The sequence below is a fragment of the Ochotona princeps genome, chromosome 17 (assembly GCF_030435755.1).
Source record: "Ochotona princeps isolate mOchPri1 chromosome 17, mOchPri1.hap1, whole genome shotgun sequence".
NCBI lineage: Eukaryota > Metazoa > Chordata > Mammalia > Lagomorpha > Ochotonidae > Ochotona > Ochotona princeps.
Genome location: NC_080848.1, coordinates 8,542,075 through 8,567,538, shown reverse-complemented (window position 1 = coordinate 8,567,538; position 25,464 = coordinate 8,542,075). Strand labels below are relative to the sequence as shown.

At 50.9% G+C, this 25,464-nt stretch overlaps 1 protein-coding gene across 1 annotated transcript in view; it reads right to left on the bottom strand.

Annotated features, from left to right (window-relative positions):
* Positions 1 to 25,231, bottom strand: part of WIPI1 (WD repeat domain, phosphoinositide interacting 1) — a 31,989-nt gene extending 6,758 nt beyond the window's left edge. Inside the window, exons 1-8 of the mRNA XM_004592958.3 lie at positions 25,039 to 25,231; positions 20,056 to 20,138; positions 17,783 to 17,952; positions 15,254 to 15,350; positions 5,101 to 5,198; positions 4,120 to 4,212; positions 3,012 to 3,082; positions 2,345 to 2,452 (exon numbers count right to left, since the gene is read on the bottom strand). Of these exons, the coding sequence (XP_004593015.2) occupies positions 2,345 to 2,452; positions 3,012 to 3,082; positions 4,120 to 4,212; positions 5,101 to 5,198; positions 15,254 to 15,350; positions 17,783 to 17,952; positions 20,056 to 20,138; positions 25,039 to 25,118 (800 nt within the window). The 5' untranslated portion in view covers positions 25,119 to 25,231. The remainder of the gene's footprint in view (positions 1 to 2,344; positions 2,453 to 3,011; positions 3,083 to 4,119; positions 4,213 to 5,100; positions 5,199 to 15,253; positions 15,351 to 17,782; positions 17,953 to 20,055; positions 20,139 to 25,038) is intronic.
* Positions 25,232 to 25,464: the final 233 nt, after the last annotated feature.

Here is a 25,464-nt window from a genome sequence, read left to right as displayed (position 1 = left end):
CAGCACTCTGACACATGGCAAACGCTGTACTGTAGATTCCCTGGGGTTGGCAGGGTGGAGGTGGTGCTGGGGTGGCTGCTGGGCCATGCAGCCAGGAGCATGGGAAAGGGTTGGGACTTTATTCATTCCCAAGGACAATGTAGCATTTTCAACCCCGCACAGAGATGGGGTTGATAAAAAATTACTGCAAGAGTGAAAACAAATGTAGGCATGACCAAGGGGAGGGACAAGAGATGTCCCAGCCGTGGTGAAAGGTGGCAGCTGCCACTTGGGACCCGTGAGCAGATCACAGATAGACTCACGGGAGTCCAGACTAACTCCAAGGCTCTGCAGCCACTGCCGCAGGAAGGCCCGGAGAGGGAGCTCAGCCCCATCCGTATCACTGATGACAAGTGCAGGGACGGGCCCGAGGCAGCAGCTCGGGGTGGTACAGCTAGGCCGGCCTCCAACATGCAGGCCTGCTGTTGCAAGGGACCAGGGAGTGTATGTTGTGTTGAAGCTGTCTGGAGGTGAGAGAAAAGTCTAGAAAGTATGTTCCCTGGGGAGAGTGTGCAGAGGAGAAAGAAGTTCAGGACAAATGAGGAGTTGTAGGAATACAGCTCCCCAGGGACAGCAGCCGGCAAGAAGTGTCCCGGGAAGACTGAGCAGCGAGGAGAGACGGTCCCATGTTCCGGACACCCACCAGGGGACAAGGTTTTCTGAATAGAGCAGGCAAGGCCAAGCCAGCCCCAGGCACTGCAGCATCTGGCCTTGCCTGCTGTTGTCCCCGAAGCTGGAGTTTCAGAAGGGGGAGGGACAGGGAGGCCTGGTGCTGCCTGACACTCATGCTGCCAGCCACATCAACAGTGGTGGCATGTCAGATAGAGGCCAGGCACAATCCTCTGATACTTGGGCAGAAAAAAGTGTTTTTCTCACAGAAGTTCTGTTGGCATCTTTGTGAGACCCAGCCCAGAAGCTTCGCTGGGCAGCAGCTCTGGTCGGGAGTGGATGTGGCGTTTGTATGTAGACCCCAGACTTGAATATGGAGGTCACGTTGAAGACACTGACATTCTGTGAACCTCAGTTTGCTTAGCTACTAAATTCCTACTCTGTCAGCCTTCCAGATGTATTGAGAAGCCTAGGGAGGAAGCGTGTACAATGCTTTGTGAACTCTGAAATGCTCCGTTGAGATACAAGCACCGTAGCTGCTGATTCTGCCACTTGCTTTCAGAGCGTAACTAAGCAAATCACTAAAACTTCATGCTTCAGGTTCCTAAACTGACATCCTAGAACAAAGTCAGGAAGCACAGGTTCTGAAGTCTCCAAAGGAAGGTGTGAGCCACTGGCCATGCTGGGTGGAGGGCATGGCGCCCTGCAACACAATGCCATGGATGGTGGCTGGGAGGGCGGAGAATCCCTCGTGCTTTCTAACATGCCATACCTCCAGGTGCGAATGTGGGCATGTACTTAGCGTGTGGTTGGCTGTCATACACTAACATTCACACACCCTGGCAGGCCTCAGAGGTTCCACACCCTGTGGAAGAGAGATGAACTGGGTGGGCTGCATACTTCCCTGGTCCTTACAAAGTGCTTCCTCCCACGGGGGCAGACAAGGTAGGTAGAAGGGCAAATCGGAGAAATGAAAGGTGTGGCAAGGACTGTGTGATGCTGCTGGTGTGAAGGCCGCAGGGATGGGGGGTGGCCTCTTGCAGCTGAGAGCAGCCAGGAAGCGGACCCTCCCTGCCACATGGTGATGCCTTCTTGCTAGTAACAGAAGGGCCTGGGAGAGGACTCTGAGCCTGCAGTGACAACACAACCAGCTGGCCCCTCCCTCTCCCCCGGGCTGGAGGACCTAGCTATACCCTTGTGGGCTTTGGACTCACAGCATCATGAGGTAACAAATGGGTGCTGCCCAAAGCCATTTCATTTGGCTGTTTGGCTCAGCAGCCCTGGGAGACCCACTCATCCTCACTGGCTGCAACTGACCCTTGGTCTTCCTCACCAGAGCTGGAGCTGAGAGTGTCGGCCAAGTCCCAAGTGCAGGTGGCGACAGCAGCCACCCTGTCACTGGAGTTGGGAGCTGCACTGCTTAACACCACCAGGGCCCTGAGGCCTCAGTCAAGAAGCCCATAGAGGGAATGCTTGTTCTCTCCCTGGGGTTTCACAGCTCGTCGAGGGCAGAGCCAGAAGCGCGGCCCTTGGTCTCCTGCTCTCTGCGTGTTCTCCCATAAGAGCCCTTTTGAACATGTGCTGCACAGCTTTGGTGACGGCGGCTTGCTAAAGCCTTCCAGGGCATTCAGAGAAGAAAGCAAGCTTGGGTGCTGCAGAGCCACCTGGTTGGACCCGTGCCTGGCACTGCACTTGCCTGTCGCTGAGGTGTTCCAGCTTGAAGATGTGCACGGTCTCGGTGTTGCTGGAGGCACAGAGGAACTGCGAGTCCATGCTGAACACTAGGGAGCTGATGGTCACATACCTGCAATCACAGCCCCACAGCCACCGTGAGCCCGAGGAACGAGGGTGGCTGACTGCCGTCAAGGTCAAAGGGAGCTCTCTAAGAATGCTGCACGTCTCCTGGAGAGCCTGGGTGCTCTAAGCTGCCTTCGCCTCTGTGCTAAGTCAGCACAGTGTGCACAGGGTCCTGGCCTTCTGCCTCTGAGCCAGTGGGTGGGAAGACCTGTGTCTTCCGGTCATGCCGGAACTCATCCAGCTGCACACCCTACAGCCGGTCAGCCCCAAGCATTACCCCTTATTTCCATGGAAGGCGGCAGAAGCTACTTTTGGATGGCAGTTCCCTGACTCTCCCAGGCACACATCAGACAAGGAGTCTCATGGCTGAACACCCGAATAACAACAGCACCCCTGCTTTCGCTGTTCCTATGCCCTGGGTGGGCCTTGAGAAGGACCTGAGAAAGCAGTGACAGCCTCCTCTGGGGGAGGGGCAGGCCTCTGGCCTCCCCGGAAATGCTCGCCCAGGGGCCTCGGGTGGACTTGAGTGGAGACTTCAAAAACAGGTTTTGACGCTGGACACAGACCTTTTCATTCCTCTCCGAAACTCATAGAGCTTTTGCCCGTCGGGTACCGAGAACACGCGGATGACTGTGCCCTGGAAGAGAGAGCAGGTGGTAGGGCCTCGTGGGGGCGGCTTCCTGGGCGCACTTCTGAGGGGAGCATGCTTTACTGGTTTGGAGTGTCTGTCTCAGGGAGACACACAGGGGCTCAATATGGAGCCATTTTTAGTTGTAGGCAGGTTCTTCAAAAAGTTTGTGAAAAATGAAAAAAAATCATGGATTTCATTTTTTTTTGCTCCTTAGAAAGCGAATTTTAAAATTCGTTTGTCTATAAACTTTTTCAAGTACCCTTGTATGTGTGCCATAAATGCACAATGTTTCATGTAGTTTTCAAAAATTCTTATTTGAGGGGCAGAGAGACACAGAGGGCTCCCGTCTGCTGGTTCATGCCCCCAAATCCCCAAAATGCCTGGAACAATGCTGGGGCCAAAATCAGGAGCTGAGACCTCACCCCAGGTCCCCTCCATGAGTGCAGGGACCCAGCTACCTGAGCCAGCCCCACTGCCTTCCAGGGCCTGTCGTAGCAGGAAATGGGTCAGGAACTGGGGTCAGGCACCAAACCCAAGCACTCGATATGGGATAACAGGCTAGATGTCCACCCTGGATCACGCTTCAAACACTCTGATCCTCTTCTCCATGCCCCCCGACCGCCTGGGCTCAGTGCCATGCACGGGTATGCACAGGCACACATGTACTCAGACTGCCCTGGCGTCCTGGAGTTCTGCCCACCAAAATACACCTGCTTCTCATGGCATGTGACGTTCAACCTGACCGTCTTCCCTGACGATCTCCAGCTGTGCCTATGTCACGTTTATGAAGGCAGTACCTGCTGCCAGATGTCGCACCTTCACACTTCTCAGTAAGACCACAGGGCTGTGCATTGTCGTGTGTCTTACATCGGCCTTTGGTCTGCTGAGTTCACACATGCTGCACGTGAGGCCCGGAAGTCCTTGCTCCGAGATGGACTGTGAGCAGTCAGCTGGATGTCACAGTCTCATTCCGTCAGCTCTCTGCGTGCCGCAGGGCTGCCCACTGAACTGCCAGGAGGAGGCAGCCCCGGGAGGACACTTACTTTTTCTGACGCACTTGCAAGTTTGGAGCCTGAGGAGTTGAAGGCGATGGCGGCCAGCATCCCCTCGTGGGCGGCGATGGTACAGACATCTTTCTGTTGGTGAAAGGAGAGAAAATGGATGTGGCTGCTGGAACAGAGAAGACGAGTGTCCTCCCACGTTGACAGGGTCTGTCCTTTTCTTCCCACACCAGCCCATTTGTTTAGAAGCTGCACACCATCGGCTGGTGCCCCGAGATTCAGGCTCAAGGGCCACTCCATTTCTATTCCTTTTTCTTGTCTTGGAAGGGACACATCTAACTGCATGCCTGCTGCAAGGTGACACTGTCATGGGTACTCTGTGAGTGCTTTAAGAAAAAACAGGTCTATTTACTTGAAAGGCAGAACAACGTAGAGGCAGGGAGGGTGATTAAGAGAAACAGATGGAAATAGCTTCCACACCACTGTTTTGCTCCTGAAATGCCAGGGCAGGGGCAGGGTGAAGCCAGGAGCCAGGAACTTCACCTGAGTCTCCTATATGGGGAGCTGTCCTGGTGCACTGGATCAGAGCAGAGCGACTGTTTCTGGAAGTGGCAGCCTGCTAGGGCACGCAGCATCACGGTGGCGGTTTCACTCGCTGTTCCAGCCTGGCTGCCCCTGTGTGCCTCTTAAGGGACCTCCCCACAGCAGCTCTGCTGGGCTGTGTGACACCTAGGCCCAGAGGCAGGAAATGTGAAAGAGCTGCTTACCATATCAGGTTGTGACATCGTACAGTGTGATACAACCAGCTGCTCCATGCCTTCCACCCTGCTGCACAGGGCTGCTTTGGCCCGGCCGTTGGTGCCAGCAAACCCCAGGGCAAATATTGTTACCTTCTCCTCTACAGCCAACTCCCCCAGGGGCTGCCTAAGCCTCTGCCTCCACGTCTTGGTTCACCGTGGCTAGACCTCCTTATTTCCTTCCACTGACCACAAGGCCTGCCAGTTGATACCACTGTTAACTTACCAAAGAGTTTCCATCATAAAGCACAATCTCGCCTGTGGTCAGGCTCCCAGGATAAGCCAAGTAAGAATTGGAATGGTTGATGGACAGGGCACAGAGACCTGGTGAAGAACCAACAGCGCATCAGTCTCCAAGGGGCACCTGGAAGCAGTGCAACTGCAGCGCCATCTACTGGTGAGGGGAGGACTTTGTACACTCGGTTTTCTTTTTGAGACACTGAGGATGGGAACCAACTCTAAAGGCAAAATTTATTTATATTTAATATACACTTTATACACATAGCCTGAAGGCAATTTTGTATAGTATTGTGGATAATTCTGTTCATGAAAAATGTTTCATGGTGTGAAACTTGCCACTCATGGCGATCCCTTCAGTGATTAAAGAATTTAGGGGTATTTTTAGCCTTTTGGATTAGGAATGCTCAACTTGTATTACACCAAACGATTTTATATGTTTTCATCTGAAAAGCTCTGCGGCATTTTTATCTTGAGCAAATGACATGACACTCACCCTTGACAGTTGTCTGCCCTGCCTGAGCCATGTTTTTGAAGGGTGAGGAAAGAGGATCCTGCAGGTCCCCAGGGGCCCGCAGGGGGCACGGCACTGACCTGTGGCGCCCTGTGCCCAGCCCGCGGACTGTCGCCTGCACGGCCGCACCAGCAGCCGGGGTTCTGCTTGGCTGCCATAACGGACAGGCGCCGTCAGCCAGGACACCATGTCACCTTCAGGGTCACAAAGAATGAGACACAAGCACGTGACTGCCAGCGTCTCCGTCTGAGAGGATTCCTCTGACACAGCTGCATACGCTCACATGTGTATGAAGACATTTTCATGTGGTACGCAACATTTCCACAGCAAAATAAATACTTTAACACCCAAGTCCCCCAAAATTTTATTCAAAAATCTATCTATTGCTTACTGGTTATACATGAGATTCATCCTGGGCTCTCTCTTAAGCCAGTCTGATAACCATCTCATGGCATCTCAGAGCTGTCAAGTGACTTGACATCACAACCCACCCCCCGCCAAGCTAGCACTGAACACCCACCCATACTTCCTCCAGAAACTGTGTCCCATGGTGAGTCACAGTACTTTCCTGAACACCTCCAGAGATGGTGGCTGATAAATTGCTTTGCACAGCTAAGAAATGACTCTGATATCTCCACAAACAGAAGACAGAATGCTTGGATTAGCGTCACGGTAATGCGTGGCAATGCCACCTTCAGTCCCATGGCTTCCTTTCTGGTGAGGGCCCTTCTGTCCCAGTCAGTTTCATTACCGTTTCTTTCAGCAGCAGCAGAGGAGGCCAGTGCATGGGCACAAATCCTCGGCATGCCACTCCACATGCTTCTGTCGGGGCTGGCACTTCACGGCTCAAGTGTAAGGGCTCACAAGTGCGTTGTGCGCTCGGTTGCCATTATTCTAACCGAAGGAATCAATGATGTCACTTCACAGGGGAACTGCCTCCCGGTAACACACTAGCCACACTCTCTCCACAGCTGAGCAATCAGCATTTAAAGTATTAAAGTGATTTTCTCATTTTACACCAGGGCTTTCAGGCAACGTACCTTCCGATTCTGTCACCTCTAGGGCTGCGAGAGAACTGACTTGTAATCGACAGAAGTCTTTACAGGAAAGGTCAGTGCCTGTTAGTCTTTCTGCAGGTGTTCAGATAGTTAGTTGGTGACTCTGGGCTGGAAGGCCAGAGAAGCAAGGGACCTGAGCAGAAATGGCCCATTTCTGAGCTGAATGTCTTGCCCTGATAAAGGAACTAGGTGCCACCAGAGAAGTCCACTTAGGTCTGCACCTGCAGTTAAGGGGGTGTGCCCAGCACTGAGACAAGCTACATAAGGAGAGCAGTCTGTACCTAAGATGCTTCCACAGTATTCTGGAAGTGTACACAGACCATCTAACCACTGAGTTGAGATAAGTCTTGTTTACTTCTAAAGGGATTCGTGTGTGTGTACATGCCTGCCTAAGTCCCAGCAGCACTGGAGTACAGAATTTTCACAGCAATGGCTCAGCTCAACAGAGAAGTAAGCATGCTAGCAGTGAGTGCAAGGAATTCTACAGAAGCCCAGCATTCCCAAAACAAGAACTTGGAGAAGACTATGCAGCAGAGACATCATTTTACATAAGGAAAAAGGTGACATCCCTGTTACAAGTCAGTACGCCAAGTGTGTTCTGATAAAAAGCCCAAGCAAAGCTTTGGATTGGGCTCAATGCCCCTTCCCTAACCGGCCTGGCAAGGAGGGCAGGGAAACAAACCTGGCCTTTCGAACTGGGACCTGGGTGCCACTGCCTGCTTTGACCTTGCTGAGGACACAGCCAGGGCTGTCTGCTCTTATCATTGGCCACACAGACTACAGAAGGGGCTGGGCCCCAACCTGGCACTCTTCATGTTTTGCCACCCTTGTTATTCCCTTGCCTCGGCCCTGGAAGAGGCTACTCATCCCTTTCCAGGTTTGCTCTGAGCACCCATTGCCCCAACCCAACTGAATTCTTTACAGGCCAAATGTAGTTCTGGAAAAACTAGGCAGCCAGAAAGTTCTCTGGTCTTGTGAAACTGCTGGAATGTGGGAGGGGGAAAGGAAGAGCAATCAGGGGAGGGGTTGCTCGCTTGCTGGGCATGCATAGGGGCAGACAGTGGCAGCTGCAGAAGGACCTGGGTGCCCAGCAGAAGAGCCAAGACCTCACGGATGCTGTGGGTACTAACCACTGAAGGTTTCTGGGCACACAGATTTTTAGAAAGCTGTTACAACTACACTAAGATATCACTTCATAGCCGCTGGGATGGCTGCACTCAGACAGGAAATAAGTGCTGGCAAGGATGTGGAGGAGCTAACACCCTGTACACCACTGGTAGGAATATAAAATGGGGAGATGCTTTGGACAACAGCCTGGCAGATCCTCAAAACTGCAATACAAAGCTGTCACAGGACCTAGAAATTCTACTTCTATGTATACACCCAAGAGAAATTAAAACATACACCTACACAAAAACTTGTATGTGAAACAAAACCCAAATGTCTACCAACTGTTGAAGGCCAAATTGAAAGTATATCCTTGTGACAGAGTCTTACTTGACAACAGAAAGGAATGAAATGCTGGTGGCTCTACAACATGGATGGACCATGGGAGGTTATGTTAAGTCAATGACGCCAGTCACAAAAGACTTCACCTTGTATGATTCCACCAAATATGAAATATCCAGAATAGAGAAATCAATAGATACAGGAAGTAGATTTGAGGTTGCCTAGAGCTGGTGAAGGCTAAGAGGTACGAATATCCTTTGAGAACTAATGAAAACATTATAAAATGAGTTGCGATTGACATTTCTATGAATATACTAAAAGCTACTGAGTTATATACTTTACATGGGTGAATTTAATGGTATGCAAATTATATATCAATAACCTATTTTTTTAAATAGGCAGTGTTGTAAGAATATTTAGGAGCTGGCATTGTGGCACAGTGGGTTAAGCTGCCCCATGCAATACATGCATACTATATCAGAGTGCTGGCTCAAGACCCAGCTGTTCTGATTCTGATCTGGCTCCCTCCTAGACAGCCCAACTAGTTGGGTCCCTGCCACCCACCTGGTAGACTAGGATAGAGTTCTGGGCTTTGGGCTTCATCCTGGGCCAGCCCTAACAGAGCAACCATCTGGGGAGGGAAGCAGCAGATGAAGACCTCTCTCTTCCCCCATGTCTCTCCTACCTCTTTGTCACTCTGCTGTTTCAAATAAATAAACACATAAATCCTTTAAAAAAAAAAAGAATAGTTATCTTGAAGGGACATGCTGAGGACATAGGTTCAAGACCTGGGTCTGAGTGTGCCATGCAACTTTGGCTGTGTGTGTAGCTCTTTCAGGCCTGTTTCCCATCTGTGAAATCAGCGACTGTGGTGATTGAAGGATCCTTCCAGATTGACATTCTGGATGCAAGGCTTCATTTACTTGCTTTCTTCCTCTGAAAATATCACACAGACAAGCTAGGAGGGTTGGGAACAGAGGCGCTGATAGGTTTTTCCACTGACTTTCAAAGTTTCATGCTAAAATATTAATATCCCAGCAAGGAAGAAAAGCTCAAATTATTTGAACTGACATTGAACCTCTGTAACATCTCATGTAGTTACACAATTCCAGATTACAAGAAGGATGACAGTGGCTGAGTCACAGGTACTCTGTCACACAACACTGACTTGACAGTTTTGCCTCCAGACTTGTCCCTTGGCCAGTCCATTTGAATTCAGTCAAGGATTCCTGCACGCTGACCTGAACAGACTTCCTGAGGGCCCCTAGAAATGCTTGAGTTCCTTCCATTTCCTATGATGTGAGTCGCAGAAAACTCCAGCTGTCATTTTTATCTTTTAGGAATCATTTTATTTGATAAACAGAGTTACAGAGAAGGAGAGAGCGAGAGAGAAATGTCTTCTATCTGCTGATTCATTCCCCAAATGGCCACAATGGCTGGAGTTGGGCCAGGACTAAGCCAGCAGCCAGTTGCTTCTTTAGGGTCTCCAGTGTGGGTGCAGGAGCCCAAGCGCTTGGAGCATCCTCTGCTGTCTTTTTCAGGCACATTGGCAGGGAGCTGAATCAGAAGTGGAACTGCTGGGATTTGAAGTAGTCCCACTGCTTTCTGTCTCATGACATACGCCAGGCATGCAGAAGGGCTCAGGACCGGCTTACCAGCTCCTGTCTCTCTCACAGGTACACACAAAACCTTGTTTAGGACGGAAGTGAAGATTTTCTTTGACATTATTTTTATTAATGTTTATGTTATTCATTTGAAAGGGAGAGCAATCTTCCATTACTGGGTAACTCCCCAAATGCTCACAACAACCGGGGCTGGGTCAGGCTGGCACCAGGAGCTTCAAACTCCATTCCAGTCTCTCACATGGATGGCAGGGGTCAAGTACATGAACTACCATCTGCTTTCTCACAGGAGACTTGTTAATAGGAAGCTGGGTAAGCTGCAGAACAGCTGGGACTGAACCAAGCACTCATATACGAGATGCTGCATCCCAAACTGTGGCCCACCACTGTGCTACAAAACTCACCCCTCTTTCATGTCATTTTACAATATAAGAGTGATGATACAGAAGAATTGCAAAGCTTATAAAATACAAAGAAAAAAGAAAAATGCATCCACGATATGAAAACACAAAGGAATTTCACTGCTCTCAACATCTGGACATATTTTCTTGTCACGTTTTTTCTATGTAGGAATGAAGATTTTAAAAGAAAGTTTTGTTGATTTGTTTGAAAGGCAAATTGACAGAGGAGAGAAACAGCAAGAGAGAGAATGGTCTTTCATCCTGTGGTTTACTCCACAAAGTCCTCAATATGCAGGGCTAACCAGATAGGCTCAAGTCAGGAGCCTGAACTCCATTTCGGCCTCCTCTTGGGTTGAACGAACTACTGCATGCAGGTGCCTCAACAAGGAGCTAGACCGGAAGCAGAGGCAGGACTCAATTCCAGGCACTCACACAGGGAACATGAGCAGCCCAAGTGGCAGCTTAACCTACTGTGCCACAATGCTGGCCCTAGAATGAGGTTTTGATTTGGCCTTGGGATTTGTCTTACAGTTGACTTATGTTTTCATAAGTCACTGCCTGCTCTAATTTCTTCTGCACAGAGTAGATGAGACATAGCTTCCATCCACTGTTTCATTCCCTAAATGGCTACCATCGCTGCGTCTGGGCCAGGCCAGAGCCAGAAGCCAGGAACTTCATCCTGATCTCCCACTTGAATGGCAGGAGCCCATGTCTTGCTCCATCTTCTGCTGATTCCTCAGGCTCTTAAACAGGCAGGTAGATTAGAAGAGAAGCAGCTGGGACTTGAACTGGCGCTTGTTTGGGATCCCAGTGATGCATGTAGCACCTTAACATACCATGCCACAGTGCTAGCCCCTAATTTCACTGACATTGTTGGTAATTTTTCTACAACTGGATAAGAAGGGCCTGACCAATGACATGATCCATACAAGAACCAATGACATGACATGTCAGAATCAGAAAGCAGTCCTGTGTGATGGTATCAATAACACCTTCATATTGTTAGTGTTACATGTCAAACTTCAGGCAAGTTAATCGTGATTTTTTTTAAATAGTGACCTATAAATGTACTTCCCTCAAAGTTAGAAATGTCTCAAGAAAAATGCTTTCCAATTTCCAAAAAAAGAAAGGAAGGGTGGGTATTTGGCCTAGCAATTAAGATGCATTGGGGGTGGGTGAGTAGGAAGGGGACATGGTGGCATATCAGGCTAATCTTCTGCCTGTGGTGACAACATCCCATATGGGCACTATTTTAAGTTCAGGATGCTCCATTTCCAATCTAGCTCCTTGCTATGACCTGGGAAAGCAGCAGAAGATGGTCCAAGGCCTTGGGCCCTGCACCCACATGGGACACAGAAGATTCCTGGCTCCCAGCTTTAGACCAGCCCAACTTTGGCCACTGTGGCCATTTGAGAATGAACTGGCAGATGGAAGATCTCATTCTCTCTCTCTCTGTCTTTCTGTAACTTTCAAGTAACATCAAGGTCTGCTCTGGGAGCCTGCATCCCCAGGTGGGCTCCGATGCTGGCTCCTCTCTCGAGTGCGGCTTCCTGCTGTTGTGCACCCCGGGTGGCAGCATGTGATGCTGAGTAGTTGGGACTCTGCCACCTCCGCGGGAAACCCAGATTAACTTCCAGGCTCCTGGCTTCAGCCTGACCAAGCTCCAGCTACTACGGTCATTTGGGGAGCCAACCAGTAGATGGAAGATTTCTACCCCTGTCTTTATCCAGCTTTCAGAGGAGATGGATCTTCTCCGTACTGAAAGTGCTCTGTGCAGCTTCAGAAGGAAGAGGCCACCACCACCTGTGTCACTGAGTTCGGTGAGAGGCTTCCCTGGGGGAAACTCCATGGCCATGTGACCCTGTACTGCTGTGAGGTGGAGAACGCTTCCCTGGTGTTCTGTATAGAGTGCTCAAGTTCTGCAGCTGGTAGGGTTCTCACAGAGAGCTCTCCTTTTGACTGCTTCTGGCCTGGACTGTTGTGCCTGCGGGAAATCAACTGGAAGACCTGCCTGGCCAGCCTCTTCACAGGAAACAGCCTGCAATGTCTGACACAACAGGAATGGGCATGACCCAAGCACACACAGGGAAGGAAACGCACAGCCGCAGAGACCGAGTGGCAGCCAGTGGCAGCCAGTGGCAGGACTCCGGTGACCTGACTCCCTTGGAGTGCGCCAGGCTGAAATGCATTCAGAATCTGTGTGCTGAAGCATGGCAGTTCCACTAATGACTGTCTTCCTGTGTGCCCAGCACAGATGTGTAAAACCAAGAGCCAGAGTTCAAGTAACATACATTTTGCTCAGAAACTAAAGAAGGAGAAAAAACGAGTTCAGGCCTCTGAAGTTTATATGTGCTTGACTTTGACAGTTCAGAGTCCTCTGAAGGTCACCAAAGGGCAGCTTGGACTGGGTTGAGTGGGCCTGGCTGACCACCCTGCCCTAGGACCTCAGTGAACCTCCCCTAACAATTGTGTGGGCTAAGAATGACCACCTCGGCACTCCTGAAGCACAAAGTGCAGCAGAAATGCTGGCAGTAATATAAGCTTGAGGGTATAGAAAGGTCAGCTGTCTGCAAAGAATTTTCCAGACTGGAGAAGACAGTTGGGTGGAGCAGCCCCATTCCCGCAGGAGCCTGCAGGAGTTTCCCCGGGGCTGGGACAGGGCTTCCCACGGCTTGTTCTGACATGAAACACAAACAGCACCAGGCAGCCAGACCTTACTTTCTCCCTGGTTAAGTTGGAAAAAGTGAGATGACCAGTAGGTTCTTTGAGCTGAAAAAACACTGCATTTGTGACGGGAGCAGTCTGTATCCCGGAGAAGGGGGACTAGGCCAAGCGTGTGACAGGTGTCCTGGAGGAAGCAGACAGCAGGGCTAACACCAGCCTCTGTTGGTGGGGGGCGCTGATGGTACCCGCTGTGGGCCAGGGTTCCCTCCCATCTCCACCCAGGCCCGCTCAGGTTCGTGCCTCTGGTGAGTTCTGTGCAGACTCAGGTCCTACTAATGCAAGGGTGCATCTTGTCTCTGATCACCCGCACCCACAGGTAAACATAAGTCACACACCCCACCGCAGGCCGCCGGAGCACCTGTCTCGAACAATCTCTGAGCCACCGTTTCAGGAAACCAGAGTTAGCTGGGTTCAGGATCACTGGCGCATGTTTGTTGTCTCTGTGCCCAATGGTTCCACACACAGAACATCTGCAGTAAATGCCCGTCCAGATAATTTGGGCCTCTCATTCCTAAAGCAGAGGCTCGCCACCCGCAGCTCCTCCACTGCCAGTTTGTGTGCTACACGCCAATGTGATTACCTCATTGGCCCCAGTGGCTGACACTTGCAAACGCTGGACTTAATGGCAAGGGGCCATCTACAGAAGCCAGAGGAGGAACAAACAAAGCACAGGGACTCTGCTGCATGGCAGGGCTGGCGCTGCGCCCCTCCACAAACATTGCCTTGCTGAATTCTCAGCCGATCCTCTGAGATGTGTGTTACTAACCCATTTTACGGGTAAGAAAACCAAAGCTTCAAAAGTCTAGGCCACTTGGGTGGGGCTGCACAGATCTTCAAACACAGTAAAAGTGAAATCATTAAGACACGATGGTAAACAGAATCAGTCATCTAATGATTCCAAATTAAAGAGCAGCCATCGCTTAGCAGTGAGGGTGCCTACACCCCACCTCAAAGGCCTGGGCTGACGCCAACTTGCTGCCCAAGGGGCAGCAGTTAGGACTGGGGACTCACACATGTGCGAGACCTGGATTGCAGATCTACCAGCCCTGACCACTGTGGTTATTTGGGGAGTGAACCAAAAAATAAGAGCTCTTTTTCTGCCTCTTGAATAAATAAGATTTTGTTTTAACCAAACAAACGGAGACATGTATTGGGCACATTGGTTAAGACCCTGCTTAGGAGGTATGCATCCTGTGTCAGAGGGCCCGGGTGTGAGTCCTAGCCTAGCCTGCCCTGCAGCTCCCAGCTGACGCACACCCTGGCACATAGCAGGTGAAGGCTTGGGCACTCGCATGCCCGCCACCCTCCTGGAGACTTGGACTGAGTGCCTAGCTCCAGGCATCTGTGTCTCTCTCTCTTTGCTGCATAAATATGGAAAACAAATAAATAAAAATTTAAAAATGTCTTAATGAGTCTAAAATAGAACACGATGTACGCTCTTCACCCTTGGATAACAAATTACTTTGGTGTGATGACTCCTCACTGCATCAAACAATGAAGAAATTCTTTCTCCTTTACTTCTAGCTCAATGAAGTGATAAAAATGTCATCAACATCCAAACTAAGAAATCTAAATTCTTCCTATTCTTTTTAAGTCTATGTTTAAAAGGCTCAAGTTCATCTATGTGAAAGGCACAGCAACAGTCACAGCGAGAGGGGCAGGGGAGAATCTACCTGCTGGTTCACTCCCCCAGTGCCCACCACCATCAGGGCTGGGTTACTCAGAGCTCCATGTGGGACCCCCAGATGGGCAAGGTCAAGCACTTGAGACATCACCTGCTGCCTTCTAGGATTCAGTAACAGCAAGATAGACTGCAGATGGAGCAGCCGGGACTTGAACTAGAACTCCAGTGTGGTAGGCAGGCATTGCAAGAGGCAGCTTAACCCTCAGTGCTAAAAGGTCAGCCAGAACTGGGCGAAGTCCAGGCAGGAGATGTGCTTGTAGTGCAGGAGAAGGCATGCTATGGTTCAGGTTGTCTTCTCTCAGCCGTCCAGACATACCAAGTCAAGACTCACTTCTAGTTATCACACCTACTGCATCCCTCACAACCGCACAAAAGAATGAGGGGTAGAGAGCTGTCCACACCAGGGCCTGATATGTCCCCGTCTAACCTGCATGCCTCAACACACTGGAAGAGCCGGGTGCCCGGTGAAGGATGTTTCTCTCCGTGAAGGCTGCCTGGCCCTTTGTCAGGAGGCACTGTCCAGCACGATCTGACTGTGCCTCCACTGTAACAGGGCTTCCAGCTGCCTGCTAGGAGACTTCTCAAGCATAAACCCTGCTTCATCTCTTCCACTTGGCTGGAAACCCGGCTTGAGAAAGCAGCACCTGGCTGGGAGACACGGGGCCCGGGGTTCTGCTGCTTGGAGCTCACCTGTTGGGTTTGCAGGAATATCAAGGAGTGTCTTCAACAGCTTCATATCTTTAATGTTGTGGATATAAATGGACTCCTCCAGGCAGACGAGCAGCCTCTGTAATCACACAGACACATCAGTCCATGCTGTTGAGTCCTCGAGAGGCCCCGCCAGATCTCAGTCACTCCTCCTCCACATGTGTCTTAACTTAATTCTAAAGCAGACAGCTTTGGTGACGCCTACGACGAACTGTTTATGCATAGGCACACATAACTTAGCCTTACCTGCCTGCAGAGACGCTTAACATAAAAGATCTTACAAGTCACTTTCTTTAGAAATTGAGAGATTTCTCCTCTCTCTCTCCTAGACCTTTCGGACTCCCTTTCATCCTTAAGACAGAATTCCCGATGCTGATGGAGCAAACTCCGTTTCCCATCTAAGCCAGTGCCCGTCGTCTCCCTGCCGTTTCTTCCTGCTGGACAGGCCACCTCGCTCGCAGTGTTCATGAACTTTCCCCCTGCACAGCTCCGGCTTTCCATCACTAAGTCTTTAGCTTTGCCCCGCTCCAAATACAGTCTGAGCACCCTGGGCCAACAGTCCAGAGTGCTCCGAAATGCTCCAAAATTTGAGTGCCGGTACTCAAAACATTTCCAACTCAGAGCATTCGGATTATAGAGATATTCAATTGGTAATTCTCTACAAATGTTCCCAAATCTGAAAAAGTCTGGACCCCTTCCAGCCCCAAGCACCTGGGAGAAAGCACGTGGTACAGGAATCCCACCCACAAACCTCCCCGGGACCTTCGCCATCTGCCTCTCCTTCCCTGGCCATAGGAACCACATCTCCTTTTCCTGCTGTTCCTGCCTGCCACCTCCCAGGCTCTTCTTCTCCCACATGGCTTTCTAGAGTCTTCAGTGGATGCTCAGTGATAACAGCCAATCTCTCTAGGATACAGTGGCCTTCTCTTCAGAAGCACTTGGTCCCATTTGGCAAAAATTAATAAATAAATAGTCAGCACTTTTATGGTTTAGATATCCAGAAAGGACAGGTTGTCCCCAAAGAATCTAACAGCCACCACCTCCTGAGAATTCTTAGTTAGACAGATAGACCCACACGCCCATCAAGGATCTCCATGCTTATCTTACAGGCAGGAACCTGGTATTTATGTGCATCCTGCTACCATACAGGGTATGTACCTTATGTATGGTACAAAACTGATACAGTACCTGCTTTCACCAGGATAGAAAATCTGACAATTCATGAAGAAATCTGCTAACACTCAGCTGGACTTTACAGGATTAGGGGCTGGTGTTGTGGCACAGCTGTTTAAGCTGCCATTTGCAAGGCTAGCACCCCATCTAGGAGAGCTGGTTCAAATACCAGCTGCTCCACTTCCAATTCAGCTCCCTGACAATGTGCCTGGAAAGGCAGTGGCTGATGGGCTCCTTTTATCCATGATGGAAGGCCTAGAGGTAGTTCCTGGCTCGTGGCTGTGACCTGGCTCAGCCCCTGTTGTTGTGACCATGTGGGGAATGAATCAGCACATGGAAGATCTCTATCTCTCCATCTCTCCCTGTCTTTGTCACTTGACCTTTCAGGTAATAAATAAATAAATCGATGTTTTTATAAATCTATAATTAGGAGTAAGGGTGTTTCAGATAGTTCCCGAGGGAGAGATGCTTGCATCCCACACTGGAGCGCCCGGATTCTGGTCCCAGCTCTGCTCTTGGCCCTAGCTCTCTGCTAACGCACATTCTAGAAGACAGTGGGGGGTGGCTCAAATCTTTCCATATTGAGGACCTGGCTTGAGAGCCAGGCTCCTGGCTTTGGCTGCCAGAGCCTCAGCTTCTGCAGGCATTTGTGGAGTGAACCAGTAGACAGGAGATTTCTGCTTCTTAAATAAGTAAAACTTTAAAATTGCAGGGGAAAGTGAACTTCCAAGTTATTTTGGCATTGAAAAAAAAAAACTTTTGAAATCCACATACAGTTTTTTTGTAATATACATGTTCCATGAACTTTTTGAAAATTTCTTGCATTCTAAGAAAGCATTACACATTTATTTGAGACCAGAACCATTCTTCCTTCACAAAGAAAATATTTTAAGAAAACAATCCTCAACAGCCAGCTGAGAAATGCAGAAAGGACACGCGGAGCTGGCCCGGGAGGACAGCCCAGGGCTTGGCAGCGTGGCCATGGACCCCTGCCTGGCTGCAGAACCCCTGGGAGGCCCACCCTGCAGGCCCAGCAGCACTTTCCTGGAGGCATCACGGCTTCACCAGTCAGCACCTCTGCCTCCGGCTCCCAGTGCCCAGCCTGCACCCAGGGGGACAGGGCACACCCGGCCAGTCAGTGGCCAGGGCTGGAGCGGGCAGAGGAGGCACAGGGACCATGAAGACACACCTCGAAGCTGAGCAGGTAGACTGGCCTCTCTCCACTCTACTCTCGTGCTGCTGGGCCTGCATGCCACAGGCTCTTCAGAAGCTGATGTTTGCTTTAAAGAAATTCATCTTGAAAGATGCTAGCCTTTTCCTTTGGTGTCACCCACTTACTTGCCGGTTCAGCCGTATGGACAGGATGTTGCTGGAATAGCTGTAGTTACAGATTTCTGTGCCTTTCTTGAAGTGGTACACGTTCATCTGGCGCGGCTTGGCATGGCTGACCACTACCACCAGGCTGCTGGAGAAGAGGCGCTCCACGATGTAAACGTCCGGGATTTCATCTGCGGGGAAGCGGCAGGGGAGTTACACGGATGGCCCAGGTCACGATGAGCACCCCACGACGCAGCGTGCAGCACACGGCTGTGGCAGCCTGCAAATGTTCTCTGGTTCCTGAGCTGCAGCCCTGTGTTAGGATGCATGCATTCCCAAGGATCCCTCCCACATCCCTTGGTCACAACCAAGGGACCTTTCACTGGCTTCTAAGCTTGCCCTGCCATAGTCATTTCCAAGTACGTTCTTACAACGCCTGTCAGCGCATGACCAAAGCACAGTCAGGACTGCCAGGGCCCTCTGACGTTGGAATCCTCTCTCCAAAGCGCCACAGTTGGCACCCTATAATATACTTAGAAGGGCTGGTTCATTTCAATCCACCCTTTCCCTGTGGGAGACTGCTGTCTCTTTTCTTGTTAAAAACTTTGTTTACTCATTTATTTGAGAGGTCAAGAGCAAGAGAGAGCTTGTTTCAGCTCCTTCCGTCCCATGCCAGCAGTGTGCACTCGGCTTGCACTGGGAGATGGACTCAACCTAGTTACCTGACCCATGCCCACTGCCTTTCATGCTCACGTCAGCGCACGGTGGACTCGGGAGCCCGGACATGCCAATCTGGGAAGCAGGCATCCTAACCAATAAGTCAAATGCTTACTTTGTCTTTAGTTGACATAGTAACTGTGCAAACCTCCGAGGTATGATGGGATGCTCCTTCACATTGTGTAATGATCACTCAGGGTAATTAGCATTTTCCATCAGCTTGAATATTTGCCGCTGTGGTAAAACATCTAAAATCCTCTTTTAGCTATTTCTGTTTTAATGACTCATTTATTTGAAAGGGAGAGAGTGAGACTTCAGAGGGAGAGACAGAAAAATGTTTCCATCCACTGGTTCACTCCCCAAATAGTTACAATGCCCAAAGCTTGTCCGGATCACAGCCAGGAGCCTACAATTTCATCCACTTGAACGACAGGAGCCCAAGTTCTGGGGCCACCTTCCACTGCTTTCCCAGGTGCACTAGCAGGGAGCAGCTGGGACTCAAACTGGTGCTCCAGTGATGGGAACTGGCATCCCAGGCAGCAGCTCAGCCCACTGCACCTCAATGCTGCCTCTCTTCTAGCTATTTTGAAGCATACAATTCACTATTCTTGACTCTAGTCACACTATGAGCAGCAGGTGAATGAAGACTCAATTAGGAACCCTCAGAATTCCCGTGCTGTTGGTGGGGTGCCACCTGGGGGGGCAGTAACACTGTAAAGCTGTGCTGCCATGGGCACTCTGGCCCTCTCCGGACAGATCCTTGTCCTGTTGAAAACCAGGAGAGCCCTTCTGCAGCCAGGAGGAAGGTAACCCGGGACATGCCCAAGTCCTTACAGTGCCAGTCTTCTCATACGCCAGCCCCTCCTGGGCTTGGATAAGTCCACAGGGAGCGGTGTGGAACACACGCACAGTAAAACAGGAAAATGGTATTGGAAAAATGACACTGTACAGCGTTTAGAAGCCAAAATATTATTTATCAAACCTCCTTCTTTCCAGAAAACCCCAAGGTTATATATTCTTGACTATGATGATGGTTTAAGCTATTACCTTGAGAAAATAAGAGACCCAATTTCTAAGCTTCCTTTTTATTTTCTTATTTGAGAAAGAGACTAGCAGAGTTCTCATCTGCTGGTTTACTACCCAAATCCCTGGGGAAGGAGCCTCACCCAGGTCTCCCATGTGGGCAGCTAGGGCCAGTGTGCTGAGTTCGCACCTGCTGCTTCTCAGGATACGCGTTAGCAGGAAGCTGGCACTGGGAGCAGACAGGGCCCGGACACAGGCAGCTGCTAGATGGCATGCGATCATTGCAACAAGCAGCTTAACCAATCACGTGCCTTCCCCTGAATTATTTCTACTATTTAACAAAGTGCTTCAACATCTTTGATACAGGCTGTGTAAACAAAACAGTTGCTTTATTAAAACAAAGAAAATACTCAGCTACTGAATCAATGTGTACTCTCTCCACTGTGCCAGTAGAATGACATGTAAAAGTCCGAACTGTTTTATGTAAATATATGGGGAAACGAAGGGCCAGAGGGAGGACGTGGGCCGGAGTTTCACACACACGCACAACTTACTGCTGCCGTGGACTTGGTCTAGTTGCTCTACGGAACTCAGAGAAAACAGCTTATAGCCGGCTTTCGTTCCAATCGCGAGGGACCTGCGGGCGACAACCAGAGCAGGGCATGACGGCTGATGCTGCCCTCCCACGCCAGCCTCCAAGGTAATGAGCTGAGGTCTGGGGGCACTCCTCAGCTGCCACAGCAGCAGGCCTGGCCAGGCAAGCAGGTGTAAGAAAAGGGGAAAGGCGATTTGGAAAAAAGAAGGGAAATGATTAGAAGATGTGAATCCACATGGGTTCTGCCATTAAAGAGTCACACCTACCAGAGAGGTTGTCTCCACAGCTGGGCAGACAGCACAAGTGGGAGCCTCAGCATATTCACACAGCTCTGCCTCCACCTCCAGTGGGAGGTCTATTTGTTTCTTGAGACACACTTTCCCTAGAGGCCTGTTTTTCTTTGATTTTTTTTTTCTTAAAGGAATAAATATGCATTTGTAGTAGGCATCGTATGTCATCACAGGCAACGCTGAACAGGTCCTTTCTCTCATCACGTCCCATGAGAATCAGATCATCTAAACAGTAGCCCTCACCTATGGATGCACATTCAACCCTGTTGGGGAGTTTATGAGGATTTTTGTCAAGTTCAAGTGCTCTGCCATGCAGCCTGGGTTGAGAACTCTACACTGTGTTTCACAAAGCAGTTATCACAACAAACTTATCAGGGGTAATGGAACCTTGGGAAAAAGTCTGGCTTTCTTAATGTTTTACTTTTCATTTTTTAAAAGATTTATTTTATTTTTATTGTAAAGTCAGATATACAGACAGGAGGAGAGACAAAGAGGAAGATCTTATATCCATTGATTCTCTCCCCAAGTGGCCACAACGGCTGGAGCTGAGCCAATCTGAAGCCAGGAGCCTGGAGCCTCTTCCAGGTCTCCCACGTGGGTGCAGGGTCCCAAGGCTTTGGGCCGTCCTCGACTGCTTTTCCAGGCCACAAGCAGGGAGCTGGATGGGAGGTGGAACAGCTGGAACAAGAACCAGTGCCCACATGGGATGCTGGCACTTGCAGGCGCAGGATTTGCCAGTTGAGTCAACATGTCAGCCCCATGTTTTGCTTTTCAACCAATGGGCAAGGCAGGCCATGAATCCAGGTTTCCTTGGCCTCATAACTAAAGCAAATGAGGCAACTCTGCCCACTGGCTGGTGATTATAGCCAGCTCTTTCCATTTGCCTTGAATCCCTCCTCGATGAACACAACCCGACCTGTAGCACAGTCAGAAGCAGTGTGACCCTTGGTGCTTCCCAGGGAAAGGGGGCTGTCAGAGCTGAGTGGACCTTCACTTCTTCATGGACCAGCGTTGTGACACAGTGGGTTAAGCTGCTGCTTGAGATGCCCACATCCCATTCTGCAGTGCCTGGCTGGAAGCCCCCTCACTTGGCTTGTGATCCAGCTCTCTGCGAAGGCGTGCCCTGGGAGGCAGCAGATGACAGCACAGGTACGTGTGTCCCTGCCACCCCTGGGCACAACCAGGATGGAACTGAGGTCCTGGCTTGCTCTTGGCTTAGGGAAGCCCAGCTTCAGCTGTTGCAGGAATTGGGGGAGTGAACTGGCAGAGGAGAGACCTCTGTCTCTCTGCTCTATTGCTCAGCCTTTCAAATAAATGAAAATGTATGAATAAACATAAAGCAAATGCATGCAGAGATTCATGTTGCACAGGGAGCCACATACTAAGCAACTATCTACAGCAAGCCTGGAGAGAGAGAGAGAGCCAGCCACATTTTTCTCCCAGAATTCCTTCTTGCCCAGACATTTGTTCTTGCCTGGAATGTAGGGACAGACATGGCTGCAGGCTCCCCAACCTGCTGAACAGCTCCTTCAATGTGTCAGACATTTGCACATAGCAGCACTGCACTTGGAACTGGGGTTTGCTGTTGGAGCTGCAATATATATACACACACACATATATATATACATATATATATGTAGGAGTTATTTATTGGAGAGTCAGGGCTACGGTGAGACAGGGAGAGCAAGAGAGCTCTTCCATCCGCTGGCCCCTGGAAAGGCAGCTGGCAGCCCCAGCTTCAGACTGCGGAGCTCACAGTGCACTTTCTTCATGGAAGCCTCGCCACATGAACACAGACAGCAAGGAGCTGCACACTGAGGTTGGCAGATCTTACAAGCACGGCAAAATAGTGTAATCACTGTCTGCTAACACGAACCGGCAGACTCAGTGGGTTTAAGTAACAGTAAACCAAGCTCTGTCTCTGGAACGAAAACATGTTTCCACGAGGAAGGAACCTAGTAACCACCACAGTTTTAAAGGATTGGTCAACGGCCACAAAAAGACTGAATCCAGAAATACAAACCTAGTCTTTGCTTTACTCATAAGGCTTTCTCTTATGATTTATTTATTTTTATTGGAAACGCAGGTTTCCAGAGAGAAGGCAAAACAGAAAAATATCTTCCATTCACTGGTTCAGTCCTCAAATGGTGGCAACAGCCGGAGCTGAGCTGACTCAAAGCCAGGAGCCAGGAGTTTCTTCCCACTCTCCCATGTGGCTGCAGGGTCGCATGGCTTTGGGCCGTCCTCCACTGCTTTCCCAGGCCAAAGCAGGGAGCTGGACGGGAAGTGGAGCAGCAAGAACACGAGCCAGCATCTGTATGGGATCCTGGTGCTTGCAAGGGGAGAGTTATTGAATTGAGCCATCACGCTGGGCCCAAGACTTACTTTAAAAAAGATATTATTTGTATCTTTGTTTGAAAGGCAGAGTTACAGAGAGAGGAAGAAATGAAAAAAGAAAGACCTTGCATCTGCTGGTTCACTCCCCAAATGCCACAATAGCTAGAGCTGAGCCAATCTAAAGCCAGGAGCCAGGAGCTTTCCCCAGGTCTCCCTTGAAGGTGCAGGGGCTGGGGGACTTGAGCCATTCTCCACTGCTTTCCCAAGCATATCAGCATGGAGCTGGATTGGAAGTGGAACAGCTGGGACTCAAGCCAGCACCCACATGGGATGCCGGCGCCAAAGGTGGAAGCTTAGTCTGCCATACCACACACAGTGCCAGCCCTGATAAAAAGCTTTCCATAGCAACAAGACTGTCATCATCGCTCACGGAAATGAGGTGTGGGACAAATATGTTTTAGTAAATCAAATCTCAAAGTGTGACTAAGACATCTAGTACAGTGTCAAGCTCCAAGAATAGGTACAAGAAACTAGTAAAGGTTAGTTATCTTTACTAACCTGCCCCAGAAATACTGCATCCCAAACTCAGTCCACATATATAGAAAAAGACCTACACACACCTAAATACGTTCAATAAAAGAGGCCTGAATTATTTTAAAACCCAATGTCACATCCCCGTGGCTCAAAGCAACTGACTGTGGCCAGAGCTGTTATTTATAGGCAAGACAAAGCTGCCCAGCAGGCCTGTGCCCAAGAACACAGGACTGGCAGCGCAGAACAACGGGACAGGCTTTCAAAACCCCGGAACTTGAAAATAACATTCTTGTCTCTTCGCTGTAGAAAGCTGGGGTTGACTTTGGATTATTTCAAAAAATAAAAGTGAACATCATCTTCCTCCCCAAATCTAATCATGTCCCAAAGCAGCATCTAGAACATCACTGCTTTCTAACCCTCCAACCCCTTTCCTGAAGCAATGTTCAGTTGGGCAGGAAAACATCACTCAGGCATTTCAACAGCCGTCCCCTCTTGCAAAATGTGTTTGACCAAACAACAGAATTTCTCTATAACATCACGTGCGTCTCAGCCCAGGAGTGGATCCTACAAATAATTCCGTGGGTCACAGGGAGCTTTGGGGGAAAAAAGACAGACATGCCAGATGGCTCTGGAGACAGTATGTTGTGACACTGTATGCAGGTAGATTTGAGGTCATGTTGTAACATGCACTTCTATGTGGGCTGTGGTCAAGAAAAGGCTGGGTGAGTGACAACCCATCACCAAGCTGAGAAGCTCTCCAGCACTTTATTCCACCCCCACCGCCACCCAAACAAAGGCATGGTGCTCTGTGCAGAGTGTAAACAAAAACACGCGAAGGGCAGCCCGGGCAGCTTAGGTCTTTACACATCACTGCATGGTCAATGTCTGCCCAGCGAAGCCCCTGGCAGTCCAGGGCGCAACCTGGGGCTAGACTACGAGCAAGAGCAGACCCTGGGACGGCAGGAAGTGGAGCTCAGGGCCGGGGTGCACCTTCCAGAGGGATCCCCAGGGCTCGCCTCCCTGAAAAAACAGGCGTTCGCTCCGGAGACACAACCCCGCAAATGCCTGAAACCCAATTCAGCAATTCCGGTGGTGTTTTTTTTTTTTTTTTTTTCCATCCCTCCTCCTACCAAGTGCAAACAAGAACATCTTAAGTGAAATATGCAAAAATGCTCTCCAAAGCACAGAGCGTGTGCGCGTGTGTGTGGTGTGTGTGTGTTGGGGAGGGGGGCTCCTGCTCCCCCGGGGAAGAAGGCAGAAGGGGGTTCCAGGAGGGGCGCGGGCTGTGGAGGGCGGCCCCCATCCCGGGCAGCCGGCTGGGGCAGGGATAGGCTGCACCGCAGCCCGAGGCCCTGCCCAGATGCCACGTTCAGATGCTCAAGGACAAATGGGAAAGTTGCTCCCGGACTCCCCTCTTCCTGGGCCCGTCAGGAATCAACAAGCCAGTTCTCCGTCCCCTCCCTCGCCTTTGTTCCGGCCCCGGTCCCTCTGGCCGCCCCCCGCCCCACGAGGGTCGCTGCTGTCCCCCAACCCCTTACCCCTATTTCGGAGTCTCCCCGTCTTTCCCAGACCCCCTCCGTCTGCAAACTCCCGTCCTTCCACGGCCCGCGACGGGGGCTGGGGGAAGGGGTGACCACCCCGACCGCAGCCGTCCGGCCTAGGCCCCTCCAAGACGCAGGCCCGCGCCCCTCACGCCACAAGTGGCCGTCCGGACGACACCCCTCCTCGGTCGCAACACTCTGTCTCCCTCCACCCTGCCAGAGGCCGGAGCCGCGGCTTACGTGCAGTCCTGGTTGAAAGAGAAGCAGCTGAGCGCCGTCTCGGCCCCGCCGGGAGGGGCGTCGGTGGCCTCGGCCTCCATCGGGCGGTCGACCCGGGAAGCCGCCGCTCCAAGACGGCGATAGCCACCTCAGCAGCCAGCCCGCGCCGGCTTCCCCGGGCCGGGCGGCCAGCCACGCCCAGGCCACGCCCAGGTCCGACTAGGACCCGCCCCCGCCCGCGCCGGCCCCGCCCCACCCCCAGTCCGGCCCCGCTCCTACCTCAGCCCCAGCCCGGACCGTACCCTCAGCCTCGCCCATGGCCCCGCCCTGGCCCCGCCCCCAGCCTGGCTAGGCCCAGCCCCTAGCCTTTCCCGGCCCCGCCCCAGCCCAGCCCAGGCTCCGCCCGCCCCAGCCCCGCCCCTCACACCGCCCACTCTGCCCTGCTCA